Genomic DNA, 24,392 nt, shown 5'->3' with positions numbered 1-24,392 from the left:
GTCTGTCAAAATTCTGTCAGTGTTGACAGAGCCTCTTCGAGAGTTGTCTCTAAGCACACATCATGCTTCCATCCAGAGTGATACCTGGGAGACACACAAGCTCACGCTGAGAAGGCAGGTCTTTATTCAAGGTAGAGAGCTTAGATGAAATCATAATCTTCTGTGCTATGATCGTTTGGACACATCAGGGAGATGCCTGTCAGTCGAACATTTTGACATGCATGAAAGTAGATGGGCATTTTTTATTTTTTTATCTTGTAATATGACTCTGTGCTCAAATTCTGTCATCAGTCCGGGATTGCAGTTTGGAATTTTCTCCAATGATATACGTTAAGAGGGGCAAAAAAAGCCATTTCATGCTCCGCAAAAAGGGCATTTTTGGAAGTGTTTTTCAGAGGCAATCTCTGATTGTTATTTCCAGCCGAAAGCCTGACACATCGTGTGAGCAGTGGAGACACGTTGAGCTCTAGGGGACATTTCAGCAAGGTATTCTACAGAGAGAGAGGGGGAGGGAGAGGGAGAGACAGAGAGAGAGAGAGAGAGAGAAATACACCCACAGAGACACACACAGGATCTAACTCTCAGGTGCCTATGGGAGAGGGGAAAGGAAAATCTGCCGAAAGCATGCAAGCTGAGCCGGCTTTCCTGTTAGGCTGTCACTGTGGAGGCTGGAGGCTGCGCCCAGCTGATTATTGAGATGAACAGTCATAAACCCAATATTTCAGCGGGAGTCGAGAGAGGACTGCAAATCAGGAGAAAGGGCCAGAGCCTTGTGTGGGAGCACCTCATGGCGCGCACACTAAATGGGTGTAGGGGGATTCACGCGGCTTAGGCCAGATAAGGCACTAGAATCGAGACGCTCGTTTCTTTCCCCTCTCCTTAACCCCAGGGCTTTTTGCTCCTACAGCTTCTCAGGAGCCAGTGACAACGCAGCGTGCAGCGAGGAGTCAAGACTGGAAATGCGGTTCTCACAAACTCTGCGGTCACTTGGAAGAAGAATGTGGTCATGAAAGATTTACTTTCATTGTAAAATGGGTGTGCTGTTGATAAGCATGAGGGTTGGTGGTGGTAGTGGTGGTGATTTTGTTTTCTTTGTCATCGGTGGTATGTCTGAGGTGTCTGTGAGGTAATTACAGAAAGGGCTTTGATGAATGTGTCCATGTCTTTCTCTTGTCTAGTTTTCAAAGTGGCCCTAACAGAAGGTGAACAAACATTTGTTCTACATAGTGATTCATATTCTTCATGGTTTGTAAAGCTCTTTCTCAGAGTCCCACCTCCAACCACGTTGTATCCCTGTTGGGTTGCATGCATCAAAGTAACATTTCTCTCATGACGACAATTGCAACAAGAATACAGGATCAAGTTGCTCTGCTTTTATTTATGGGTAGCAGAAGATGTCTGTGATATTTTTGCTCTATCCGAGAAGCATGGTTTGTTTTGACCTTGCCATCAATTCTGTGACAGACCACGGTAAGCAAAACAAACTGCGACACATACACACACTCTCACACACATACATGTACAAGTTTTCTAGAGGGAGGGTTTGGGACAGACACGCAATGCCCTCTCTGTTGTCTGGTTGCACTTGACACTGATGAAGTTTACAACATGCCCGAGCATTAATGGCACTAAAACAAAAATAAACCATTTTCAAGTATAAAAAGATACACACAGCTGCAGAGTGCTCGGCAGCCTGGTCTTTGATTTATTCCTTTGGGGAAGGAGGACGGTATGTGAGGGGGGAAAAATTTCAGAAGGAACATTCCAGCTCACCACAGGAAATCAATTTATTTGAGAGGGCAACCCGGCTAAAAATAGAAGAGGCCTAACAATACACTGAATTAATTGGCGGGATTTTGGAGTGAGGAAGCACTCAAGAGAGCCAAAGTTTGTTCTCCGTGTTGTTTGTTTATTTATTTATTTATGTATGTATTCATCCATCCATTTATTTATTCCACTTCTTGTTTTACACTTTGGAATTATTAGTCTGGTTGAGCAGTCATTGGTGTTACTCTGTGTCCCAGAGGTCCATCACTCCTATATATGACGATTTTAAAACCTGAGGTCTGCCTCATTTCACGGAAAATGATGATATATTGAGCTTATGGTGTGACATGGAGGCTTGAGACAATAAGTGTTGTGTCACACTTGGCTGAGTTATGACTAGAGAGAGAGAGAGAGAGAGAAAGAGACAGAGAGAGGAGGCGAGGGGGGAAGACATTGGTCCTGGGGAGAGGGTTGGTTGGTGTAGTGGAGTTTTTAATGAGATCTCTCACCATGTTTAAATATTTAACAATTCCTGGTGTAAAATCTCCAACTGCCGCCAGGGACAGCCAGTGTGGTTTTGGCCTTGGCGCTGTAGCATGCGTGTTACCAGGAGATGGAGTATCTGGTGCCCCTCTATTAAAGGAGGAAAAAATATACACTTAAAGGCACTAAAAGTCGGTGCTAAGCATTAATCCACCACAGCCATTTCAATTGTTGGATATAAACTCACACATCTGCTCAGAGCAAACGGAACAGTATGTGTGACCTCATGTTTCCAACAGGTGCAGTCTGCAAAGGATAGGAACAATTGGAACTAATGAAAAAATTACTTTCTTTTGTCTCTCTCTCTACAATTCTTGTTCTTTTCTCTAATGGCCTCTGAAACACACACACGCACACACATCTACTGATACAAGCATGCCCTTTTTTGCCTTTTTTTATTTATTTTTTTATTTTTTTGGGGGGGAGAGACATTCCCCCACAAAGATGATAGGATCCCCAGCAGCTGCCATCTTCCCCACTGTGCGGAGGCTGTGCCACGGTCAGGCCTGCCCACCAGCTGCTGGAGACTACTAGGCGGAGCAGAGAGGGTACCACAGAGTCTAGTAAACACACACACACACACACATACACACAGAGAGACAGAAGCACAGAGAGAGAGAGAGAGAGACACACACACACACAGAGAGAGACACAGAGATACACACACACACTCACTAACTTCCCTCCCTCCTTCAAACCCTGCCTCTCAGACTAACCAGCACCATGACCACCATACACAGTTCCTGGTGCCTCCCTCAAAGAAATGCTTTAGGCTGGCAGCTCACACAAGCCCCGTGGAAGTGTGTGTGTGCCAGGGCTTTCAGCATGACCCCCACTACTGTGTACACAGACACACACACACAGACACACAGGCGCGCGCCCATGTGTCTCCCCCCTCTTTCATCCCTCCATACTTTACTTATAATTCATGTTCCGAGGGACCGCTTTCATTTGATCTATTACTTAGGAGGGGACCTTAGCCTCGGCGTGCTAGCATCCCTCCTGGATCTTTAATTATTTCAAGATCATGTTCTTTGTTGTGTTAATGAAATATTGAAGTGGCCAGTGCGCGCCCCTGTGCACCAAGGCTACCACTGAGGAGAATACAGTAGCTTCTTCACCTGAACCTGCTGACCTGCATGCTTTTGCCCAACATGTGAGCCACCATCTTTCCTTTCCTGCTCTCTCATCCACTTTATATCAGAGTCCATGCTGTGAGGGAACGTATACACTTTCACTTTTTTACCCACTCCTAGACACATAGTAATTATTGATTCTTTAATGGAAGATGATACTTGAAAGTACTGCGTATTAAAGTTTAGAGCTTGGTTATACTATAAGGATGGTTGTTAACCACTCTTGTGGTTGACCTATAGTAAGCAGATTTCATTGATCAGTTCTATCCGCCACTTCATACATAAACAGCAAAACACACAGACGCAGACACACACACACACACACACACAAACAACACAAACTCACATTCTCACACAACAGCTGAACATATGCGAATCTACTTCAATCAAGTACAATTAGTGAGTGATCAACAATCCATTTCATCAATGTCAAAATGTTTTTGTCTGAAGTGATGCCTGTGTTACTGGCTCAGCCGAAGCACTCCAACTCCTGCACAGATAATTAAGTTCAAAGAGGCCTCATTGCATCATCCCCACTGCATTACATGTGCTTATTCTCTTCAAAGCTTATATATAATGGGACATTTTAATAGGACACATTTAATGATGTAAGTACAATGTTTTAATATGCAATTACAAGCTTGTTACGGTGCAGAAACTCAAAATGAGCTCGAATGGAATGGCAGGGTTATATATGGTTTGGCAATCCATAGTGGATTTGTGATTTATACTATGGAAGCTCAGCTGTTTGGTACCTGGGGGCATGCTGCATTGCATCAATTCACATTATACTGTATTTTCATAGCTGTTTCAAGCCAAAACATACAGGACTATACAATTTAGGACTAAATGTGTGTTTGACATCATAGTCCTTACAACTCAGAGACCTGCCTTGGGCTTGCATTACATCGCCTTGAACTGTATAAAAGCAGATATTGGCATGTTTCCTTGTTTCTCAGGCACATAAACCCTTGCACAGGAGAAAGCGCCACTGTGTAAGTCACAGTGGACTTTAAAATAATGCCTGTGAGAAACAAGTGGTAAAGTTCTGTACAATACAGTCACTAGTGAGTGGAGTCCTCAAAAGCAAGAAAGTTTTTTTTTTATATATCTTACAGTAATCAGATGGAATTTGATCTGCATGCATGCCTGACCTCAGAGGATTTAGAGCATATTGATCGGGACATCAGAACATTCTGGAATTTGGCCTGGGCCCGTGCAACTCAATCCGGCCGTGCAGACGCATGTGGAGTATATGCCCCCCCTTTTTTTCCTGAACTGCTGCACGATATATAATCTCTGCATATGAACACGTAAAAGACATTTTTAACATACCGTGGCATGGAGTTGAGAAATAAAAGAATTGTGCTAATTGCCTGAGGAGTCCATCTGAGAGTGCAGTGATGGGGAAAGTGGGATGACAGTGATCTACAGTTCTCCATTAATTGCCATATGAATAAGGTCCTCTCTCTGCTCTCCCCTCTGCTGATGCATCAGTGTAAGGAGATGGGTCACTCCGTCTTCTCCAGCCCACATCCTTGCCAAGCTCATAATTAGTAAAACGTCTAATTAATCTTGCCGTCACCAGCACTACCACAGTAGCCACCATATAAATGAGTTATGCGTTACACAATCATGAGGTCTGCTGTGAGACTGTGCATGCGTGTGTGTGTGTGTAAGTGTTGGTGTGTGTTGGGCTGGAACGGATGAGGGTGAATATGTGAATTAGCTGGAGTCCAGTAGGGTGTATTTTTGAAAGTGCACAAGTGTGTTATTATTATTATTGCACCATTATACAGTGATGATCGTGTTTGTGAACTCTAAAAATAAGAAGTGGAGAAATGATAAAAAGGTCTTACCATTGGCATGTTTATTTTTGTAAGCAATGGTTTAAAAAATCATTCACATCATCTACTATTTAACAAGTGCTGGAACTTATGGAAGGAAAACAGTAATGTGTTTCAAACATAACTCTATAAAATGTATCAATCATCAAAACACTGGCCAGACAGACTGCTATGGCCTAAATAATTATGTGCCCAGCGCTGGCTCGAAATTGCCAAATGGCTACCATAGCTCTTAGGCTAGTTCTTGTCCTCAGTGCCTGGAAGAAAGAGTACAGTGCTAACCTCTGCTTAAATGTAATATAAGTGATTGATGAACACAGAGCTTGAGCCCTTTAGTTTCCTGTGGTTTAGGAATAAGGCACCGTTGAACGCTGCATCCCTGTGAACAGTCAGAGGGTCACACTGTGGATCGCTGCTGACAGAAAATACCAGCGTCCATAATAACACCCACCCCCCCTCCTTCCCTCGATCTCATCAGTGCTGCTGTGGAAGAGCCGAACATGTTGTGACACGTCCCGATACTTGGTCCTGATGGGCGCGCTCCGGCTCTGGCCCCCTCTCAGAGCTGGGGCGTCTGCTGGAATCCAAGGGCGTTTCCACAACACTACACTGGCACCTAGTGGAGCTGAGTGGAACAGGCTCCTCCTTGGATGAGGCAGTGAGAAGTGAGAGAGGTGGAGAAGAGGGAGCGAACGAGCTTGTTTACAAGTGGCATTTGTTCTTCATTAAAAGCAACACTTGCTGGAGCACTTTGTCTGGAGTGGGACTGGCATCCACGATGACGCAGGCTGGGTCCTCAATCCTCTTGTACGCTTCCTCCACTCTGCCGGCAAAAGAAAGAGTGGCATGTGTTACCAACAACTGTGCCATAATTACAAACGTGGCATATTTAGTTCATTTCCCTGCGCTGGGAACAGGGCTAGTAAAAGAGTTAGCTGTTGACAGTAAATCTTTCTCAAATCACTTCCAGATAGTGACAGAAAAACATGTACAAACAACCTGGATGTTTGCCTCGCATATTTCCCAGGCCATGATATTGGGTCATAATTTTGTTTTTTAAACATCTGCACTGGCCCAGGGCCAGGTGTTAAGCAGGCCAGTGTGTGCTTCCAGATCACTGCTAGATTCACCAGATAGTTCACCAGCATCCAATGGAAGAGACCTAAATTAAGCTCTAAAGTGACCTAGCACACAGGCAGCACTTAACTCTGACCAGTTTAATGGGGCCACACAGACAAGGCAACTAATCATGTGTTCTTTCACCCATTCCATGCCTCCTCCTGAGAATGTAATTGATAATTACTTGTGCTAAAGGGACTCCCTTATGAGTGGCTGGAATGGGGTTTGTGTTGTGCAGTGTTGTGCTGTATGCATGTGTGTCTATGTGTCTGTTATGAATGTGTGTGTGTGTGTGTGTGTGTATACAGACATGAGTAGCTGCCTCTGTGGTTGCTGTATGTTCTGTGCAGGTTCAACCTACTTCTTGCGGAACAGGTGGTTAACCTCCAGCTCGGACTCCTCACGGGTCTGGTCCAGGCCCCTGCCCCGCAGCCGCCGCTGCCTCTCCTCGGGGTTGACGGTCAGCAGCAGGACCAGGCTGGGCCGCAGCAGGTCCTCGGGCCAGCGGTACACCTCCGACCCGCTGGCTGGCAGGTTTCCCACGCCTCCGCCCACAGCTGTAGCGATGGCATACGCTGCCGTACTGTGCCAGTACCTGAGAGTAGACAATATGGCAAGCGACAGGAGGCCCCAGAGGTGAATCAATACTGGCTGCATCACTATGTGGCTGGCACATAGACACCACTGCTCAGGAACTCTGTTATCTAATAATCACATAAGCTCTCCTCATTTAAAGAATCATTTGTGCACTGATAAAGGAACCGATGTTTGTTCACCTGTGACCTTGACAGCCTAGCTGGCAATGTCATTCGAATCTAATTGTTGATTCAATGCAACATACGCTATTCCTTGTTCCTGTCAGTCCTTATAACTGCATTATACTGCTCATAAATATACACATTTTCTTACCTGTCTACAATGACAGGAGTCTTTGATGACTCCCTGGCTATCTGCCCAGCTGTAATGTAGTTCCCCAGGGCATAGAAGGCTCTGCGGATAAGGGGGGGCTCGCAGTCAAAGCGCGGTCTCAGTGGAGCCAGGCTCTGGGGAGGGGACTTGAGCAGCGCAGCATTCACGGTCTTCTTCAAAGACTCTGTCAGCGTTGTTTTACCTGAACAAACCGAGAACAAAAAAATATCTGTGCTCCAAACACTGAAGAAACTCATTAAGTGTTAAAAAGAAAAACAAATTGTTTGATGACTCACTTCTAGCTAAAATTACTCCTTATATGAAGCGGACAATGCAATAATTTAAATTTTAAGCTAAAGAAACAGACTAGTTCTATTGAATGGAGAATTAGCAGTAGTGGCCATGTACCTGTGGCATCAAGTCCTTCAATGACAATTACTGGGAACTTCCCACTCTCACTGGGATGCATTCGCTGATCCACTAGATCCAGAACTGCCTTTGACTCAGGAATGATGTCCCTACACTGCACACAGAGCAAGTCAAATGATTCAGTACGACTCCAAAGGTCAAATGATTCAGTACGACTTATTTTAGTTGAATAGCCATTTAGCGTTCCAGGTAATGATGTAAGTCATTCATGGGTTTCTTTTCAGAAAGCCTTAATCACCCCTCTGCCAGCCAATGAAAAAATGGAAAGGACCAGCCTAACTGTCTCTCGTGTTACTCCTGTTCCGTCCACTAGGGCGAGACATTTCTCTGTTTACATCACACTCTCTAAAATCCACAGAGGGGTAGCCCAAGTAGGCTATGTTTAGTGACAAACCTTGTTACGTTTAATTGGCAAACCTCTAAGAGCTACCTGGCTTTGTTTAGATAGCTGGTAAAATTAAGCCATAACAAAATGGAAATCAATCATCTCACCTCCACCAAAACGTTATACGCGTCTTCGAAGCTGTAGAAAACGTCGTTGTTCATTATATTTAGAACTGAGGGATGAAGCACCGGTGCTCCTGTTGACATGACGCAGTACCTTGTAGACATTTCTGAGCCTTCAGTCTGAGACAATTGTTGCTGCCAGATCTCATCTCTTTCTTGAACATAAGAACAGATAAACAGTTTGTCCACTTGTAGAAGTTCTTCAACCACCTTTTCTGTGATGGGGTTATCATTGTTGAGTTTTAAAAGAAATCCTTTGATGACCGATTGCTGTACACTGGGCAAGAATGATGACATTTCCATAATAGTGCAATCGGTTGAGGGAATAAATGACAGTTTGTTTTGGAGATGCTCATACAATTTCGATCTCTGAACTCTGTCTTTGCAGTGGACGTGAAATGAGTAGACCTTCCTATCTCCGAATAGTTCTTTTAGTTCATTTCCTTTCGGGTCCATTTGCCTATCCATGCGCAAGGCGAAATAGACAGGAAGCGTCTTATCACACTCGACTCCAAAAATTCGGGAACACCACTGTCCAATGTGGGACATCGTGCGTTTAGCCATTGTGTTGGAAGTTGGCTCCTGCAGACCGTGTTTTATGATGCCAAACTGTAATCGAAACTTTCAGTAGGAATGATATTGGACTATACTCTAAAACGAAACCTAAGTAAAGGAAGAGCTAGGGGTAAAGCGAAAGTATCTAGGCTACTTGGGCTCACTCGCACTTCTGGACAAATTGGGTTCATGTCCTTATTTAAATAGCCTACGGGCAGCATAATAGTAGCTAGGCTGCACCAACAATACATTTTGTAACATAATACTAGCTACACCAACAATAGTAATATTTTTGTAGCCTAATGATATTAATTTTGAATCTACTTTTTCAGTCCAATTCCACGCACTGTAAGAGGTGTCTTGGGACTAATTGTATGCATCTATCGGGTACTTCAGTGAAAGACAAGCGGACGTCATGACTCAGCAGGCTATAGGGCATACTGTAATTCAGCTTGTCGGTCTTTACCTTTAAAATTGTGTTTTGATTTTGGTGTTAATTTAGTTGGGTTTGGTATTAACTAGCGCTACGTGACATGAATAGACATTCACATGTCTGCGTAGTTGTAATTCCTTCCTTCGGGTATGCTATCTGCTATGCAAGGCGAAATAGACAGGGCTGTCACCCAAGTCCAAAAACTCCATTGTCCAATTTGACATGCGTGGGAAGTATATTCTCCTGCAGAATGCATATCGTATTTTATGATGCCAAACTGTAATCGAAACTCGCAGTACCCTAGGCCAGACACTGCACGGGACTCGAAAACGAAACTTAAGCAAGGCTGCTAACTCAGCATGTATAGACTAATTGGGTTAATGTCCTTGTAAATATACAGGCAGATATGTAGCCCCAAATGTGTCACAATAGAAAAGAAAAAAATATGTGCACGAGAATAAACACCCCTGGTAATACTGTTGGTCTATATATATAATAATACCCCATAATGTGTGCCATAAATCATAATCAAGCCGTGTTGTGCCCTAACAGGTTTAGAACCTCTGATACATCAGAGATAATGGACAATCAGATAAATGACTCAGCAGTAGGCTTACGTGTAAATCAGTTGACCTGTCACTCAGAAATGTGTTTCGATTTCATAGTTTGTAAACAGAAACCATGCTGCTATGTATAAAAGGATGTTCGAGCCTGCAGTTCAGCATCTTCCAGACTTGAATGCACACAGATTTTAAAGCTCTTCAGGTTCATCATGTTGCTAATAACTCATCTCGCGTTTGTAAAGATGCTTTTAAAACTTTGCATCAGCAGCGTCCATGGCATCTTTGGCAGTATTTTGAAGAAAGTGTGTTTATGGGTGGACAAGCAAGTGCCGTCTAGAACAGGCGTAATTGAGAGTGTGAAAAATGAAAGAAATCATGCTGAAAGGACAGCGAAAGATGTCACCACGCCAACAAGTGTCAATTATCACTTCACAAGGAAATGCAATTACAAGTGCGGGTTTTGCTTTCATACAGCGAAAACATCTTTTGTCCTGCCAATTGAAGAGGCAAAGAGGGGATTGCATCTTCTAAAGGAAGCAGGTGAGATGTTTTGTCAGTCATATTTTCATTTAGAAAAATATTACCTAGATTTTTAGAGCAAATGTGTCTGAGGTGCTGAATAAAGTAGCGTAATGCGCAAATAGGCTGCTATCGCTTAATCAATACGTTATATTTTCCCTCAGGGATGGAGAAAATAAACTTTTCTGGCGGAGAGCCTTTCTTGCATGAGAGGGGCGATTTTTTGGGTGAGATGGTGCGGTACTGCAAAGAGGAGCTTCAACTTCCCAGTGTCAGCATTGTGAGCAATGGCAGCATGATCAAGGAAAGATGGTTCAAGAAATATGGTAAGGTGCTTTCTGCACATACCTGCAGGGGGCAGCACATGACAAATCTATGCATAAAAGTGTCACTTGGTGTCTAATTCGCTTTAGGTTTATTCTTCTCAAATAGTTGTAACCTTTCATCAATTTCATGGTGGTTGCATACATGCAAGCCCCTCTGATTTGTCGCAGGAATGTGATCAAATTAATTGTCTGTTTAAGGAAAGTACCTGGACATTCTTGCCATCTCCTGTGACAGCTTTGATGAGGACACAAACCAAGTCATTGGCCGCGCCCAGGGCCAGAAAAGCCACATTGACAACCTGTTCAGAATACGGGAGTGGTGTCAAGACTATAAGGTGGCTTTCAAGCTCAACTCCGTCATCAACACTTTTAACATTGATGAGGATATGACTGAAAACATCACCCAGCTCAACCCTGTGCGTTGGAAGGTAAAGATGTTTTCATTTTCCCTTTTATACAAATATACATGAATATGCATCAAGTCCTCTCTTTAGACTGCAGTCTCATACGTCACCTGGAAAACATACCATTTGCATATTTATATATACTTTCTAGAACCACTTTTAATGCCCAATAAACACCCATGTAGGCCTACCTAATAGGTAATTCTTGTTTTCTCTCTAGGTGTTTCAGTGCTTGTTGATTGACGGGGAAAATGCGGGAGAAAACAGCCTTCGAGAAGCAGAACGATTTGTTATCAGTGAACAACAATTTCAGGACTTCCTTAACCGTCACAGCAGCATCAAATGCCTGGTTCCAGAATCCAACGAAAAGGTATGTACATTGTGCTGGGGTGATATAGACCATATATTTTAAGTTAATTCTTTTGGATTGATTAAATGTATACAAGACACATAGTTACATACCATAGTTCAAGAAAGTGCAAGCTATACCATTCTACAAAATGAATATGCAGCAGTCAGTGAGGAAAAGAGAGCTTACGGTTGTACAAGCCTGCTCAAAATACTCTACAGTACATAGCTTTGCCCCCCTAAATCCATTTTTTCTTTTTTTAGATGCGAGATTCCTACCTGATTCTGGATGAATATGTAAGTCAATCCAACTGCTGAGTGTGCATATTGATAGGCTATGCATACAGCCATGTCAGGTTATATGATATATTGATCTGTTCAGTAAATATTTATTCTGATTGATATTTGGTGCCATTCAGGACCTGCATTTCAGGTTGACATTATCATTGAGTACTTCAGAGTGAAAAAGGTCTGAGGGAATAGCATTCATATGAATGTATGCCAAGCAGTCTTCACTGGGTGTCCAAAGGGTCAGACATTTCTACACTGGTGCAATAAGCAGTAAATAAATTGTATAATTACAAATATATATAACGAAGAGTACATTTGGAAAATATACTTTATATATATAATAAATGTAGAATAAACATTTTATTATTTTAAAAATCTTACTGTAGAGCAGTGTAAATAGTCTATTTCTTGTTCTGAATGCAAAGAGATGTAGGCTACTACTTCTGTACTGTATGTTCTGTACTGTATGTATATTTCCATACCCACTGGACAACCTTGTTGTAGAGGGTCGAGACACCACTCTCTCAGGAGGGTACTGTCAGAACACCTGCTGCCCTCCAGGTTTCCATTTTCAAATGAGCCAGCTGTATACAGCCAGTGCCAGCTCGATTACTGAGGTTGTGGTTGGCAATAAGCCTGGAACTCAGAAGAGTGTGCTGTAAGAAACACATGCACAATATAATATTTGTATTTAAAGTACTCTTTCCCTTGACCAGCAATGGTCTTGCATAAAGACCTGAGGTGAGACACATCTGCAGGAATAAAATTATTTGGATCAGGTCATATTAATTTTAGTTAATTTCCAGCCACTTACAAGTAGAAAAGACCACATGAGAAGGGTACTGTGTTTGAAATACGGATCAGCAATGAAAAGGCAACATAGTCAAATAAAAAAAAACATGAAAATAGGAACCAAAGAAGCTCAGAAGCACACCCAGAGTAGAACATAGAAAGATGAGAAATTAGCCTACTACTAAATGGAAAAGTACAGAGTCAACTGGCTGTTAATATTTGTGATGGTCTTAGCAGTCTCATTTGCAGAGATGAGAGGATGACAGAGTGAAAGCCTATGTGCCAGTGGGTCATCCATGATAGGTGGCAAACTGTGATACACCAGTTTTCTCAGATAAGGTGCCAAATAATGAATGTCACTTGCTGGCCTGGAGACAAAGAAATAGAAACCCCGTTCCCTTTGGGCAGAACAATTTTGTCCTTGAACTGATATAAACATTGAGATGTTGACATTTCCATTACTTAATTTCCTTGTTACAGATGCGGTTCCTAGATTGCCGAGAAGGGCGGAAAGACCCTTCTAAGTCTATTCTGGATATAGGAGTTGAAGAGGCTATCCAGTTCAGTGGATTTGATGAGAAGATGTTCCTAAAGAGGGGAGGGAAATATATGTGGAGTAAAGCTGATATGAATCTCGAGTGGTGACTCTGTGTTACCAAGAAAACTAGACTTGCTTTGTGTTGCCTAGGTTTATGTTACTGTGGTTTTGTTAAGCTTGTCATATTCAAAATGATAATTCTATTTTTGTACACATTTTTATTTTTGTAAATACATCTCTATGTAATTTGTGTTTTATTCACTTTTAATTTATCAGATAGCCCAATTATATTGGTTTGGCGTTTCTATGCATACAGTGTTATTAAAGTGCATAGCCTAAATATTTTTGTAAATACATCTCTGTAATTTGTGTTTTATTTACTTTTAATTTATCAGATAGCCTAATTATATTGTTTTGGCATTGTTATGCATACAGTGTTATTAAAGTGCATAAATAATTCTGTGCATTATGCACACTGGAAAATAAATAAGTAAATATATTGATATATTGTTATGGTGTGTGTGAACATTTTGACAACCTAAATAAATAAATATATATATATAAAAATACACCTCTTGGCCACCAAGTGGCGTAGTCGGTAATTTTATTAGCGATTTTCTAGCCTCTGAAAAATGCACTCAGTCTTCTGCAACAGCAATCTCACACAAATGGCGTCTTTCCAGTGCGTCGCACCTAACAGCTGATTCTCCCGTGTGCAGGATTTCAAGGGTTAGGTAAATGCATCAGATTCTCCGATTTCACATTTACACAAGTAACAGTTTGGCGAGCGACGCCTTTCTCACAGACTAAAACCTAGCGTTTGAAAATAGTCTTTCAAAACAGTGCATGTGTTTTTGTTAGCCTTCTGATTTGGAAGCTAGGCAGTCAGCAGGCTAGTGGTTAATAACAAACGCATCTCTAAAGTACAAGGTAGACGGAAAGGTGACGTTAGGTAGCCAACTAGCTCACGATAGCTGTTAAGTTAGCCTACTCACTGCTTCTGTTTTTGTTTTTTTTTGCTGTTCACTTAACGTTAGCTGCTACTTAAGCCCAGGCTGCCTGAACTTGTTTAACGCCTCCAGCTCACACTGTTGTCTGTTCTCTTTAGGTGAGACTCAAATGTCCGATTTTGTCTCAGAACTGAATTCATCCATGGTGCCAGGAAGTAGCCACCGTTTGCACTGCAGCTCATGTAAAACCTGCCATAATGCCACTTAAATAGACAACGTTAGCTAGCTTACTGAGCTAGCTAGCGACTGCTGGCTGGCAAAGAAGCTGTTTACCTCAACCAGGTCTCCAATCCAGGAAGACAGCTAGTCAGCGCACCAAGGAAGTTAAAATTTCAAGTTAGCAGCTAACTGTATTAACTGGGGCGTCCGAGATCACTCGAGGCAAGGTAAGTTGTTGCTTTATTTCACCCTTGCCAGTAACGTTAACGTAATTAACCACACCTGAGATTGGTCTAATGTACGCTAACGTTCTATCTTTGATCTTTTGTGAGGTGTTCTTTGTGCTGGGGAGCATAGCACATCTTTAACCTTACCTCTAACGTTAGCCGATTTAATGCTATCATTAAGACAAATTGCAGGTGGGTTGTCGGACCTAATAATGGCACGGATTTGGCCATGATCTGGCGTGCATCCACGCCCACTCAAGCAATAGGCTAAGTTATGGAACATTTGTAGGCATCATTGCGAAGTGAATAATTTTGTTGACATGAACGTTGCTTTACTCCGGGGGAACAGGGGGTGCTCTGGTAGCTTTGTACACAGCCACAGCTATTGTCTGAATAGGCATAGGAGCAACTGGAATCCACAGTCTTCGAGTTAGGTTGAGATGCATACCTGCCTTTTGGTCTCATCTAGGTTTTTAGTGATGGAAGGTGGTAGGCCTAGCTCTTCAAATGCAGAAAGGCTACGGGAAAGTTGTATATCTAGAAAAAGAGATGGCTATGAGTCGTTGTATTCATGGGTTTCATCAGGTCCCTTTCCACAGGTGTATACAATCATGCACCTTGATTATGAATGCAGACTGCATGGTGTTTGATTAATACACCTGTGTAAAGGGACCTGCTCATGAAACCCATGAACAGCAGTTTCAACATTTAGGCTAAAGAATTTCAAAGTAAGTTAATCAACTGGTCAAACTCAAGCTATCTTGTCTAAACGAAACTGTGGGCCATGCCCATTTAGGCTGTATTGAGTCTGTAAGCCGTCATAATTTTATAATTTGTTGTTGCATATAGTGAAAATGTCTTCAGAATAATTGAAATTAACATAAACAGGACGAAAATGGACACTGTAGATGTCCTTACCTATTTAGCCAGCAGCTCAAATGTCTTATTTGCCACATTGTTGTTTGACAAGAACATCATGCAAGCTATTTGTCCAAGTCAGTTGTCAAACATGATGCAATTGTAAGTTGGCTGATATTTAATTGATCTGTCTTAAATGTGATTTGCAAATGACTTTAATCTAGGCTATGACTTTATCTAGCCTATGCTTTACTTTATCCTAACATTAGGCTATGGAGCATTCCTGCTGGATAGTATGAACCTGCACCTTGCATGTTATTCTGTCCAAGACGGGCAATATTAGCCTACCAGTTTTCATCAGTCCCCTCAGCCATTGCAATTTGACTTTAAGTTGCGATGAATTGTGTCGCAAGCTTCTGTCCTATAGCCTAGAGCTCCCTCTCATGAGGTCTTTATCAGGCTTGTAATCGTGAAGTAACTTCAGTGTGTCTGTGACATTTGCACAGTTAAAACCAATGTGAAGTTTGAAGAGTGCAAGTGTGGATAGTACTTAACCTAAATGTTTAATGATTCCTGAAATGTTTATTGCTCAGTAGAGCACTTTGTTTAATGGACTGTATCGAGGTAAACAATTAGACAATATCTGCTTGAATTGATGAGAACACAGCCACACAATATTTAGACGTGTTTTCCACATTTTGTTCTCTATTGGCATAAGAAAAGTAGAGGGAAGTATTTTTTTAATTTCTTTTCCATAAGAATTAGGCTGTGCTCAAGGCATGTATGATGGCCGTGTGTTTACCTGGTGGCAGCCTAATGACCTTCATTTAAACTGTTCATTCCATTGCACATAAAAGTATTATGAACAAGAGGAAGGCGCTTATCAGGGGATGACAACAAATGAGCAGAGATAAACACAGTGGGGATGTGTACTTATGTAATTTGGGCCGAGAAGGAGATGAAAACATCGTGGTTTAGATAAGCTCATTACTCTGGCTCATCCGAAATGCACTTGCAGCACTATGAAGGGTTCAGCATGGAGTCTCCACCTTCCTGTTTAATGTCGTTTCAATGCACTACGTGTCCCAGCCTTTGAATGAGAGTGCTCTTAGCAGAGCAGGCTTTAACAAACGGCTGTTTAAGCATCAAACACAGGTGAAGGGGCAAAGCATTTTATTTTTTTATTTTTTTTGTTTTGTTTCTATTCCCCCTCATGCATAACCCTCAGAGACTGACTTTTTAAAATTATTATTTAAGTCAGCTGAAATGGTGTGGAGTAGAACTACCATGTGCTTGCCTATGGATAACATTTTTAAAGAAAATAAAAAATGAGACTGCAAATGGTGGAGTCTGTTTTGTGTCTGGCATTGAATGGCTTTATAGAAACGCTATTTAAATATGGAAACTTCTCCAAAGACTCCTTGGAAATACAAATTGTGCTGATTCAGTGATGGGTGATATCAAGTCCAGTGTCATTTATTTTGTCAGTTATTGTGTTTATGTCTCCATGGCATTTTATGACCTTTAATAATGAGCTATAGCCAAGGCTGCAACTGAATGTCAGCTCTATTCTAAACCATACTGTTAGTCTCGGGCAAGATGTCATGACTAGTAGCACAGGGAGCCATATGCTCTCTCTACTTAAAATATGGTTGCAGTATTATTGTTCAAGTAACCTCTTGCACTGGCTTTAGAAATAGCCAGGCAAGCAGAAATACAAAAACATTCTGCACTCTTCATCCCTCCAGTTCCTCTTCAGCCTCTTCAGCTCCAGTTCCTGTTCAGTCATAAGATTTTCTTGATCTGTGCTTAGGCTACACCATCCTCTGGTCAGATTGTACACCCGTGCTCATCTCTCTCTCTCTCCTGACTCACAAATGAGCAACCAGTGGATGGCTGTCAGGGTTCATTTAGATGGAGATGAGTCAGATACCGAAGAGGGCTCTTTAGGCCAGTTTGGTCCCCTAGCCAGTCGTTGGTGTTTAAATGAGAAATTTGCAGCAATTTAGACCCAACTGTAGCTCCCCTCTACAGGACTTTTAGCTGCTGCTTGGTCAGCAAGTTGATAAGCGTATTTGGTGAACATCAAAATCTCTCAGTTTAACTCGAGCACAGGTCATATTATTGTTTGCTGCCTTTTATCGTTTGCTGATGTCAGATATGAAGACGACAGTTAAAGGAAAACTCCACATAGGTCTCTGTTTCTTGAGGTCACCGGTACGGTACTGTACAGCACAGTATGGCTGGTACGGGGGGAAACAACCCTGCACAAAATGGGTGCTATCTAGCTTGAGTTGCTGCAGCAAATAGCTAGAGCAGCCATGCAGATACAGTGCTACACTCTGGGGGCATGATTTTAAAGAATCGTACCGACAGTACTTGATGACCATAAGAAACTGAAGTCTTTGTGAAAAATTCGCCTGAGTTTTTCTTTAAGATGGATTTAGGTGTCGATCAAAGAGTAGCAATGTTTGAGACTGGTAATGCCATTGAACATTTATCCTTGTAGTTTTAGTTGTCTAAACACTGCATAACCTTTTGTTTGGGTTATCGTTATTTTGGCAACAGCCTTCTGGTGCGTCTAAACAGTAACTCATGCAGTGATGTAACACCATCACAATCCTAATCAATGATCCACAAGAAGATGGCATGCAACAGATATCAAGCATTAGCCCCACAAGAACTCTGCAGAATACCCATGAAGCAGGCATTGATACTGTGAATCTAATTCATTAAGGCATACAAATCCAATTTACTGCAGAGTCACTCAGTTGAAAAAAAACAAAAAAAACACTGAAAATACTGTGGAAAATCAGGCCTATCCACACTGTTTGTACTTGACTTTGAAGGAACAATTTTCTAATACGGTCATGATGACTAAAGCACCGGAGTCTAGAGAGAGATGGGGTGAGGGGCAGTGTTGAAGGAAAAATGGCTTGAGAGTGAAAGAGAGGTCAAACTTGATTGTATATTTAAGCAATAAGCCCCGAGAGGCTGCAGGTTACACTGATTTTAGAACAGCTAAGGGGTGTTGTTAGGCACGACGCGCAAGCGGAGAGGAGTATGAGACGAGGGTTGTGAAGTAGAGGAAGTCAAGGGTGGAGGGGGTCTAAAAAGTGACCGTCAAGAAGTCGTACCCTGTGTCAGAAAATTGAGAGCAACACTGGATGATGGGTAAAGAGATGGAGAGAGATGGGGAGCTAATGATGCACAGTCTCCCTGACAAGCCAGGGTGAGCTTGGTGTCTCTGAAAGCACAGGAGCATGCCACACGTGTGAACTGAACCCTTTGAATGGAGGAGATTATATAATCTGTACGGTCTGAAACAAGTCAAACCAGTGGACATTTGGAAGTCTGAACAGACAAACCATGGAGATTTTTTAAGGGTCATTTTTTGGGAGCTGCCATTATTATGGGCAGTTACCTCAGCAAAATTACCCACTATGCCACCCTTGGAGGAGGATGTGCTGATCTGGCACTCAGGCTGCTTGATCTGGGTTAAGAGGTAAGGCTGGGCTTCAGATTAGTTTCAGTTTCTAAGGCCAAATTAAAGAGGGAGTAGCAATCAAGGCTTGTTTCAACAGATCTGACAAATCAACAACATTTATTTCACTGTTTTTGTATAGTTTTATGTAGGATATTCCAGGTCCTGCTCTTGAGTGTGCATTATATATGATTCTGTCAGCGAAATACCATTTAACTTGCTGGAGGAAGTAGAATGGTCCACAGAGTTTTAGTGTTCCATGTGGAATGTTCGGCCATGTTTGCCTGAAGCTGCTTTCAGAAACTTAGATAAGGGCCAATATCAGACTATCATTAGGAAAATTCTATGTAACTACATTGATCAACTACCTCATTCTGCAGCTTTATGTGAACCAGCCTATTTCTCAAATTTAAGAGGAAGACACAAAAACAGGAAGCTGAAATCTTTTGGATCTCATCTGTCCGTCATGTGCAGTGAGAAGGATTTTAGGCTACTTCGACTTCATGTCAAAGAATTCTCCGCAATTAGTATTGACACTATTACATAGGTTGAGGGAGAGAAAGTCATGTTCTGCTGTGGAATCATGAGCAACCACAGATAAGACACCGCACAACCACGAGATGCTGTTCATTGCACATGTCAATTGGAATAATCATTGTAGACTGTCTGTCATGTCCTCTTAATTCTTTCAGATGCACATGGTGAGCCACAAGGCTTTATGGGAGGGGAGCGTCTCTTTAAATGTCATGTTTTTTGTGATGAGAGGCGTGCTTTTAATTTACTACCTGTAGTGTTAATCTTCTGTAGAGGAAATGAAGGTAAAGGAACCAAGCTTAATGTAAATGTCAATATATAGAGTGATCTGAAATGTGGGTGAAGACTTTCCTTGGGAATGGTTGAAGAACTTGTTGCTTGGCATTCTGTGCTGTGTCCTTTTATAAACAAATTGCTACAAGTGTTTCTCACAGTATTGTTTATGCAATGTGTTGACCGGTGTGGTTAAATGGCATCATGTGACCGCACTGTTGTGGTGGGGAAAATGCCCTTTGTGTTTTTCTTTGTGTTAGCTCGAGGTGCCAACACAAACTTAATTTTGATTCATATGATTCACAAAAGTCTCAGTTTTTCTACAGGCTAAACCAATGCTAATTTAGCTAATGATACATTTTAGTGAATCATCTTTGGTTAAGCAATACAAATACAGCCAGAGGCAGGAGTCTGCTTGCCCCTCCCCTGACATTACCTCCTACACACACAAGATCCAGAGGAGTCAGCAAACACCTCTGTGGAGTGTGATGCAGACAGGGCTCAGGGCTGGTAGGTTTGGCAACATCCCAGATTATTTCCAAAAAGGCATGGAGGAAAGGGTAGATAATGTAGGGTTGGTTCTTTAGGTAGCCTCTCTCACCAGCACCTATAGCCATGGAGGTTAAACTGGCTAGAGACGATCCATACTCCACCCACGGATAGTACAGAGACAGACACGGTATTTCAGAGCGTTGTGCAAATCTGGATTGCGGGGAACTTTGTGACACCTCATGCATTCCCAGGCAAAATGCCCATGGCGCTGGAGGACAAAAGGTGATTGTGGCAGGCTGACTGACGGCCGGCCAACAAGTCTGGGATCCTGAGAGCTGGGAGACAACTGCCAGAACCTAAGGACCTTGCACGCCCTTTGGGACTCCTGGATATGGGTCAGCTGGCTGGAGGGGAGAGGCGAAGAGTTTTTGTAAGCGCATTTGCCCCACAAATATTGACATTCGAAATTGCCTTCATATTCCACATTGGGGGAAAAAGAAGTGCCATCCCATAAATTCATTAAGCAGACACCGTTATCCATAGTGTCAACTATATTAATTACTGTACATTGTCTCGGGAGCAACTTGGTGTTAAGTGCCTTGCTCAAGGCCACAAAAGTGGAAGCCGGGAATTGAACTAAAGGCTACTGCACACTAGCCCAGCTCCTTAACCACTACACTACCACTACCCCACATCTTTGCTGCCATAAGTACCCCACTGTGACTTTATTAAAGAATTATCCTCAGTGGCACTCCCTGTAATATCATCATGCCATGTTGTGGAAGGGTTGCTCAGCAACTGCATAACAGTTTAATGGAAGTGTATGCCATGCACAAACCCATCAAATTATGTGTCATCTGTGAAATCATCTTTATCAATAGAAGCAATTGTTTGTAGTTTCTGTGGCAGCCAGAACCGTTTACATAGCACCTGCGTTTTGTTGTGTTGACTGTGCAGTGAGGCTAATGGATGTTGATGGAGGTATTTACAGAACAGTTAAAGGATCCATGTATGGTACCCTTACGTTACCTAGGTTACAGGTACGGAGGCGAGTCACGCTGCTCCTGCCATGCTAGCTACTTAGTGTATGACTGTAGTGTTAATTTCGTCAGACGAGACTAGAGAAAAAATGTTCGTCAACAACCTTTTTTTCCATGACTAAGACGAGACGATGACAAGACTGCACTAATGTCCTGAAACACTGACTAAGACTATCTTAAGATGCATTGTTGACGAAAAAAGACGAGACTAAAATGTTTTGCATGAAATAAAAACTAAGATAAAATCTCTCTTCATTTTCGTCTAAAAAATGAGAAGCCAGAATAGCTGTTACGTTTTCAAAATATTCCGAATGAGTTCAGGTTCATGCGCAGCAGCTTTCCTGTAGGCTAGTCGTGTGCTGTTGCTGCAACTAGACATTCTCTGCTGCAACCCTGTACGAAACTACATGGAACAAGAACACCGGAGATTTCTGCCAGAGTTAGCAAGCTAACTACCTAGGCATTAGGCCACAATGCTACATACCCAGAAGTTGAAGCTTCTCTCATACATATACAGATTAACATCCCCCAGAATGTCCATACGAAAATTTTCAGCAAGTAATGTCAACTATTTAACTAGTTACACTGATGATGCAAAGTTTGCTAGCAAGTAAGCTAATATGGAAAGTTCGCTAGCAAGTTAGCTAAGATAGAGAGTTTGTGTTGCGTTTGGGCATATTGCCATCTAAGCGTGTGGGAGTAAACATTCATACTTGAGTCTAAGACAGTGTTTCTCAAACTTTTTTCAGATGAAGGACCACTTAACTAATCAATAAAAAGAAACGCACGGACTACCTAGCTAAAAAACAATTAAAATAGACCTAGCAGTATATTAGCCTACACAATACTCACTGAACCACCTTGCTTATTGTCTTTGCACTTTGCTTAATTGTGTCAGAGGATTCATATGATTTAAACTGGCATATCTGACATAGACAGTGTTGTAGAACTGTTTGAATTTACATATAAGTTGGTTCCATATTGCAAACAACTCATCTATATTATATTTTACCAGGTCTGCTCGTGGACCACTTGGGATAGCTTACTGGGACCACCAGTGGTCCCGGACCACACTTTGTGAAACACTGGTCTACGAAGATCATGACAGTGGTCCAGTCAAATCTTTTACTGTCTATGGTCAAATCCCAGCCGAGCTATAACTAGCTCGACTTACCTGTGCATGTAAACATACTGACTGACTGAAATAATTTGTTATAAAAAAAGACTGAAATGTTTTGACTAAAACTGACTAAGATAGCTTTAGTTTTCTTTTGACTAAAACTAGACTAAAATTACGAGACTTTTAGTTGACTAAAACTTGACTAACAAAAATGATATTTGAATGATTAAATATGACAAAGACTAAAAAGGACATTTCGTCACAAGACTAAGACTAAAACTAAATTAAAAATAGGTGACAAAATTAACACTATATGACTGCTCAGGAACTCTAGGCTGGTAGCAAACTACCATGAGAGTTCTAGTTGCAATCAAAAGTCCAGCCAGCTGCTGATATGCAATCTCCTGCACTCAGATCTCACTCATGACTTCAGACTGATCTGTGTTTCCAGAGCTCTCTAGACGCCCAGCAAGGCTGCCGCGTTGGTCTGTTAAATTACACCATGCTGTGTGTTGTTCACATCAAGAGATCATTGTGCATGGACATTTCAGCTGGTTAAATCTGACCAATGAACTAATGTCAACATACAAAAACATTTCAAGATTTTATTTTAGAACATGAGTGGACTATTGCCCTTAATGGAAGCCTGCACTCTTTGAGTGCCATTCTTAAGAGTGCAACAAGCAGGGGTCTGCTCAGAATCTGGATGGCTCCATTAGGTCATTCTGCACTCCAAGTTTCTGTGGCACTAGTAAGTTGTGGCGAGTCTATAGCCTTCTGGCAGGAGACCAGGAGTGACCTTTGGAAAGAGCAAGCCGGATAAAGAACAGAACTGACACCTGGGAGAGGGAGGGCAGGCCATGCCATGGGGTGGGGGAGCAAAGGCGACATCTGTGTGAGGGTATACCACCATCAGAGCTTACAGCATGGTCAAACACATGTGACCGGGAAACCTCAAACTCTGGATTAGAATAGCCTAGGTCCCCAGCTACCTTATGTTTGCTGAGGGCACTCTCTCAACTGAAATGCTGAGCTGTATCAAATTTGAAAAGGTCACTTGTCAGCACACCCCATGAAATAACCGAGTCTGTTTTGCAGGTCACTGGGGGTCTTGTTCTTTTGTCACATCACAGGGATTTGCTTGGAGATGCAGTCTTTGGCAGCATCCATTGTCTTTTCTTCAGTGAGAGGTTGGAAGAATGTGGTCAGGATTCTATTGTCCAGTTGGAAACAACATATGCAGGCATCCAGATGACTAAAATGTCCAGGTGACTAAAATGGTTGTTAGTATGCTTACATTTTTTACGACGATTTCCTTCCCTGTCAGTCACCGTGTCCTTCAGCAAATTGATACAACATCAGGTCACACTTGTCCCACACCAGGTTAAAATTAAGCGCTACATGGCAACTAAAAAAACTCAGACGACATGCTTAAAACAGTAAGGTATAGTAACATTTCTTAGATATCATTCAACCAGCAACTAGGCAACTGTACACCATGGACTAAAGTCATCCGTGTCATGTACGCACATTGACTGTTTGACATGGCCGTTTGTGGTTGAACCTGAGAAATCCATGAAGTTAGTGTCCAAGAAGTGATTACTATAAAGATGACATAAGCTGTCAAGTTCATTTCTCTCTTTTCAGATCATTACATGTTTAAAAAGCACACAGCTCTGTAGGGCAGCTCTTCTACATTTACACAGAGTAATTGTAATTATTGATTCTATAAAATTTTATTTTACCCCCAGAGCCCAACATCCCCCTTTCTTTCGACTTCAGGCTTTGCCTGATAACAATGCATTGAGACTGTGTAGGCTAACATTATAGCTACTGATTTCTTGTCTTGTAAACTTGGGCTTGTTTGTGTTTGTTGACAGAAATGCAATAAAAGCCTACGGGGAAAACTAGGCACCTCTTTTATTAGATCTGAAGCTGTTTTTCATGAATTTTGAATCCTACTGATCATCAATGCTTCATTGCAACCTTATTTGCCATTCCACCCAGTACATTGGTTTAGAAATAAGGATGGTGGCTTGTTCGTTTTCTTATGAGCCAGAGCAGTCGTCTCTGAGTCCCATGCTGCACAGCACTTTATCTTCACAGCATGAATCCTCAGCCACTGACCTCCTCATGACACCTTTTCCTTGTAAATGCACAATGTTTCCC

General features: G+C 42.1%; 3 protein-coding genes across 5 annotated transcripts in view; 2 read left to right on the top strand and 1 right to left on the bottom strand.

The window, feature by feature from the left end:
* Window positions 1-5,755: 5,755 nt before the first annotated feature.
* Window positions 5,756-8,909, bottom strand: cmpk2 (cytidine monophosphate (UMP-CMP) kinase 2, mitochondrial). The gene is made up of 5 exons (XM_048228518.1): window positions 8,243-8,909; window positions 7,730-7,844; window positions 7,322-7,523; window positions 6,774-7,007; window positions 5,756-6,116 (listed from the first exon to the last, which is right to left on the bottom strand). The coding sequence occupies exons 1-5, from the start codon at window positions 8,819-8,821 to the stop codon at window positions 5,996-5,998; spliced, it is 1,251 nt and encodes a 416-aa protein (XP_048084475.1). The 5' UTR covers window positions 8,822-8,909; the 3' UTR covers window positions 5,756-5,995.
* Window positions 8,910-9,931: 1,022 nt separating this feature from the next.
* Window positions 9,932-13,561, top strand: rsad2 (radical S-adenosyl methionine domain containing 2). Its single transcript, XM_048228519.1, has 6 exons — window positions 9,932-10,348; window positions 10,492-10,653; window positions 10,852-11,081; window positions 11,278-11,427; window positions 11,670-11,702; window positions 12,969-13,561. The coding sequence occupies exons 1-6, from the start codon at window positions 10,018-10,020 to the stop codon at window positions 13,131-13,133; spliced, it is 1,071 nt and encodes a 356-aa protein (XP_048084476.1). The 5' UTR covers window positions 9,932-10,017; the 3' UTR covers window positions 13,134-13,561.
* A 63-nt stretch (window positions 13,562-13,624) lies between these two features.
* rnf144aa (ring finger protein 144aa) overlaps window positions 13,625-24,392 on the top strand; it is a 30,095-nt gene continuing 19,327 nt past the window's right edge. The window contains exons 1-3 of one of the 3 annotated variants that reach the window (XM_048227498.1): window positions 13,625-13,760; window positions 14,135-14,422; window positions 23,322-23,491. In XM_048227498.1, coding sequence (XP_048083455.1) covers window positions 23,475-23,491 — 17 coding nt within the window. In that variant the 5' untranslated portion in view covers window positions 13,625-13,760; window positions 14,135-14,422; window positions 23,322-23,474. Of the gene's footprint in view, window positions 13,761-14,134; window positions 14,423-20,201; window positions 20,494-23,321; window positions 23,492-24,392 lie in introns of those variants that run through there. The other 2 variants (XM_048227499.1, XM_048227502.1) reach the window with 2 other exon arrangements.

Source organism: Alosa alosa, chromosome 19 (assembly GCF_017589495.1).
Source record: "Alosa alosa isolate M-15738 ecotype Scorff River chromosome 19, AALO_Geno_1.1, whole genome shotgun sequence".
Taxonomy (NCBI): domain Eukaryota; kingdom Metazoa; phylum Chordata; class Actinopteri; order Clupeiformes; family Clupeidae; genus Alosa; species Alosa alosa.
Note: the sequence above shows the minus strand (reverse complement) of the source record. Positions and strands in the feature narration are given on the sequence as shown.

Excerpts from the sequence above, each read along its gene's own strand:
- cmpk2 (XM_048228518.1), bottom strand. The coding sequence starts at position 8,821 with ATGGCTAAACGCACGATGTCCCACATTGGACAGTGGTGTTCCCGAATT. Across the intron at positions 7,008-7,321 it reads ACTCCTGTCATTGTAGACAG|GTACTGGCACAGTACGGCAG; the intron begins GTAAGAAAATGT and ends GTCTACTCTCAG. Across the intron at positions 6,117-6,773 it reads AACCACCTGTTCCGCAAGAA|AGTGGAGGAAGCGTACAAGA; the intron begins GTAGGTTGAACC and ends TTTTGCCGGCAG.
- rsad2 (XM_048228519.1), top strand. The coding sequence starts at position 10,018 with ATGTTGCTAATAACTCATCTCGCGTTTGTAAAGATGCTTTTAAAACTT. Across the intron at positions 10,349-10,491 it reads GCATCTTCTAAAGGAAGCAG|GGATGGAGAAAATAAACTTT; the intron begins GTGAGATGTTTT and ends ATTTTCCCTCAG. Across the intron at positions 11,428-11,669 it reads TTCCAGAATCCAACGAAAAG|ATGCGAGATTCCTACCTGAT; the intron begins GTATGTACATTG and ends TTCTTTTTTTAG.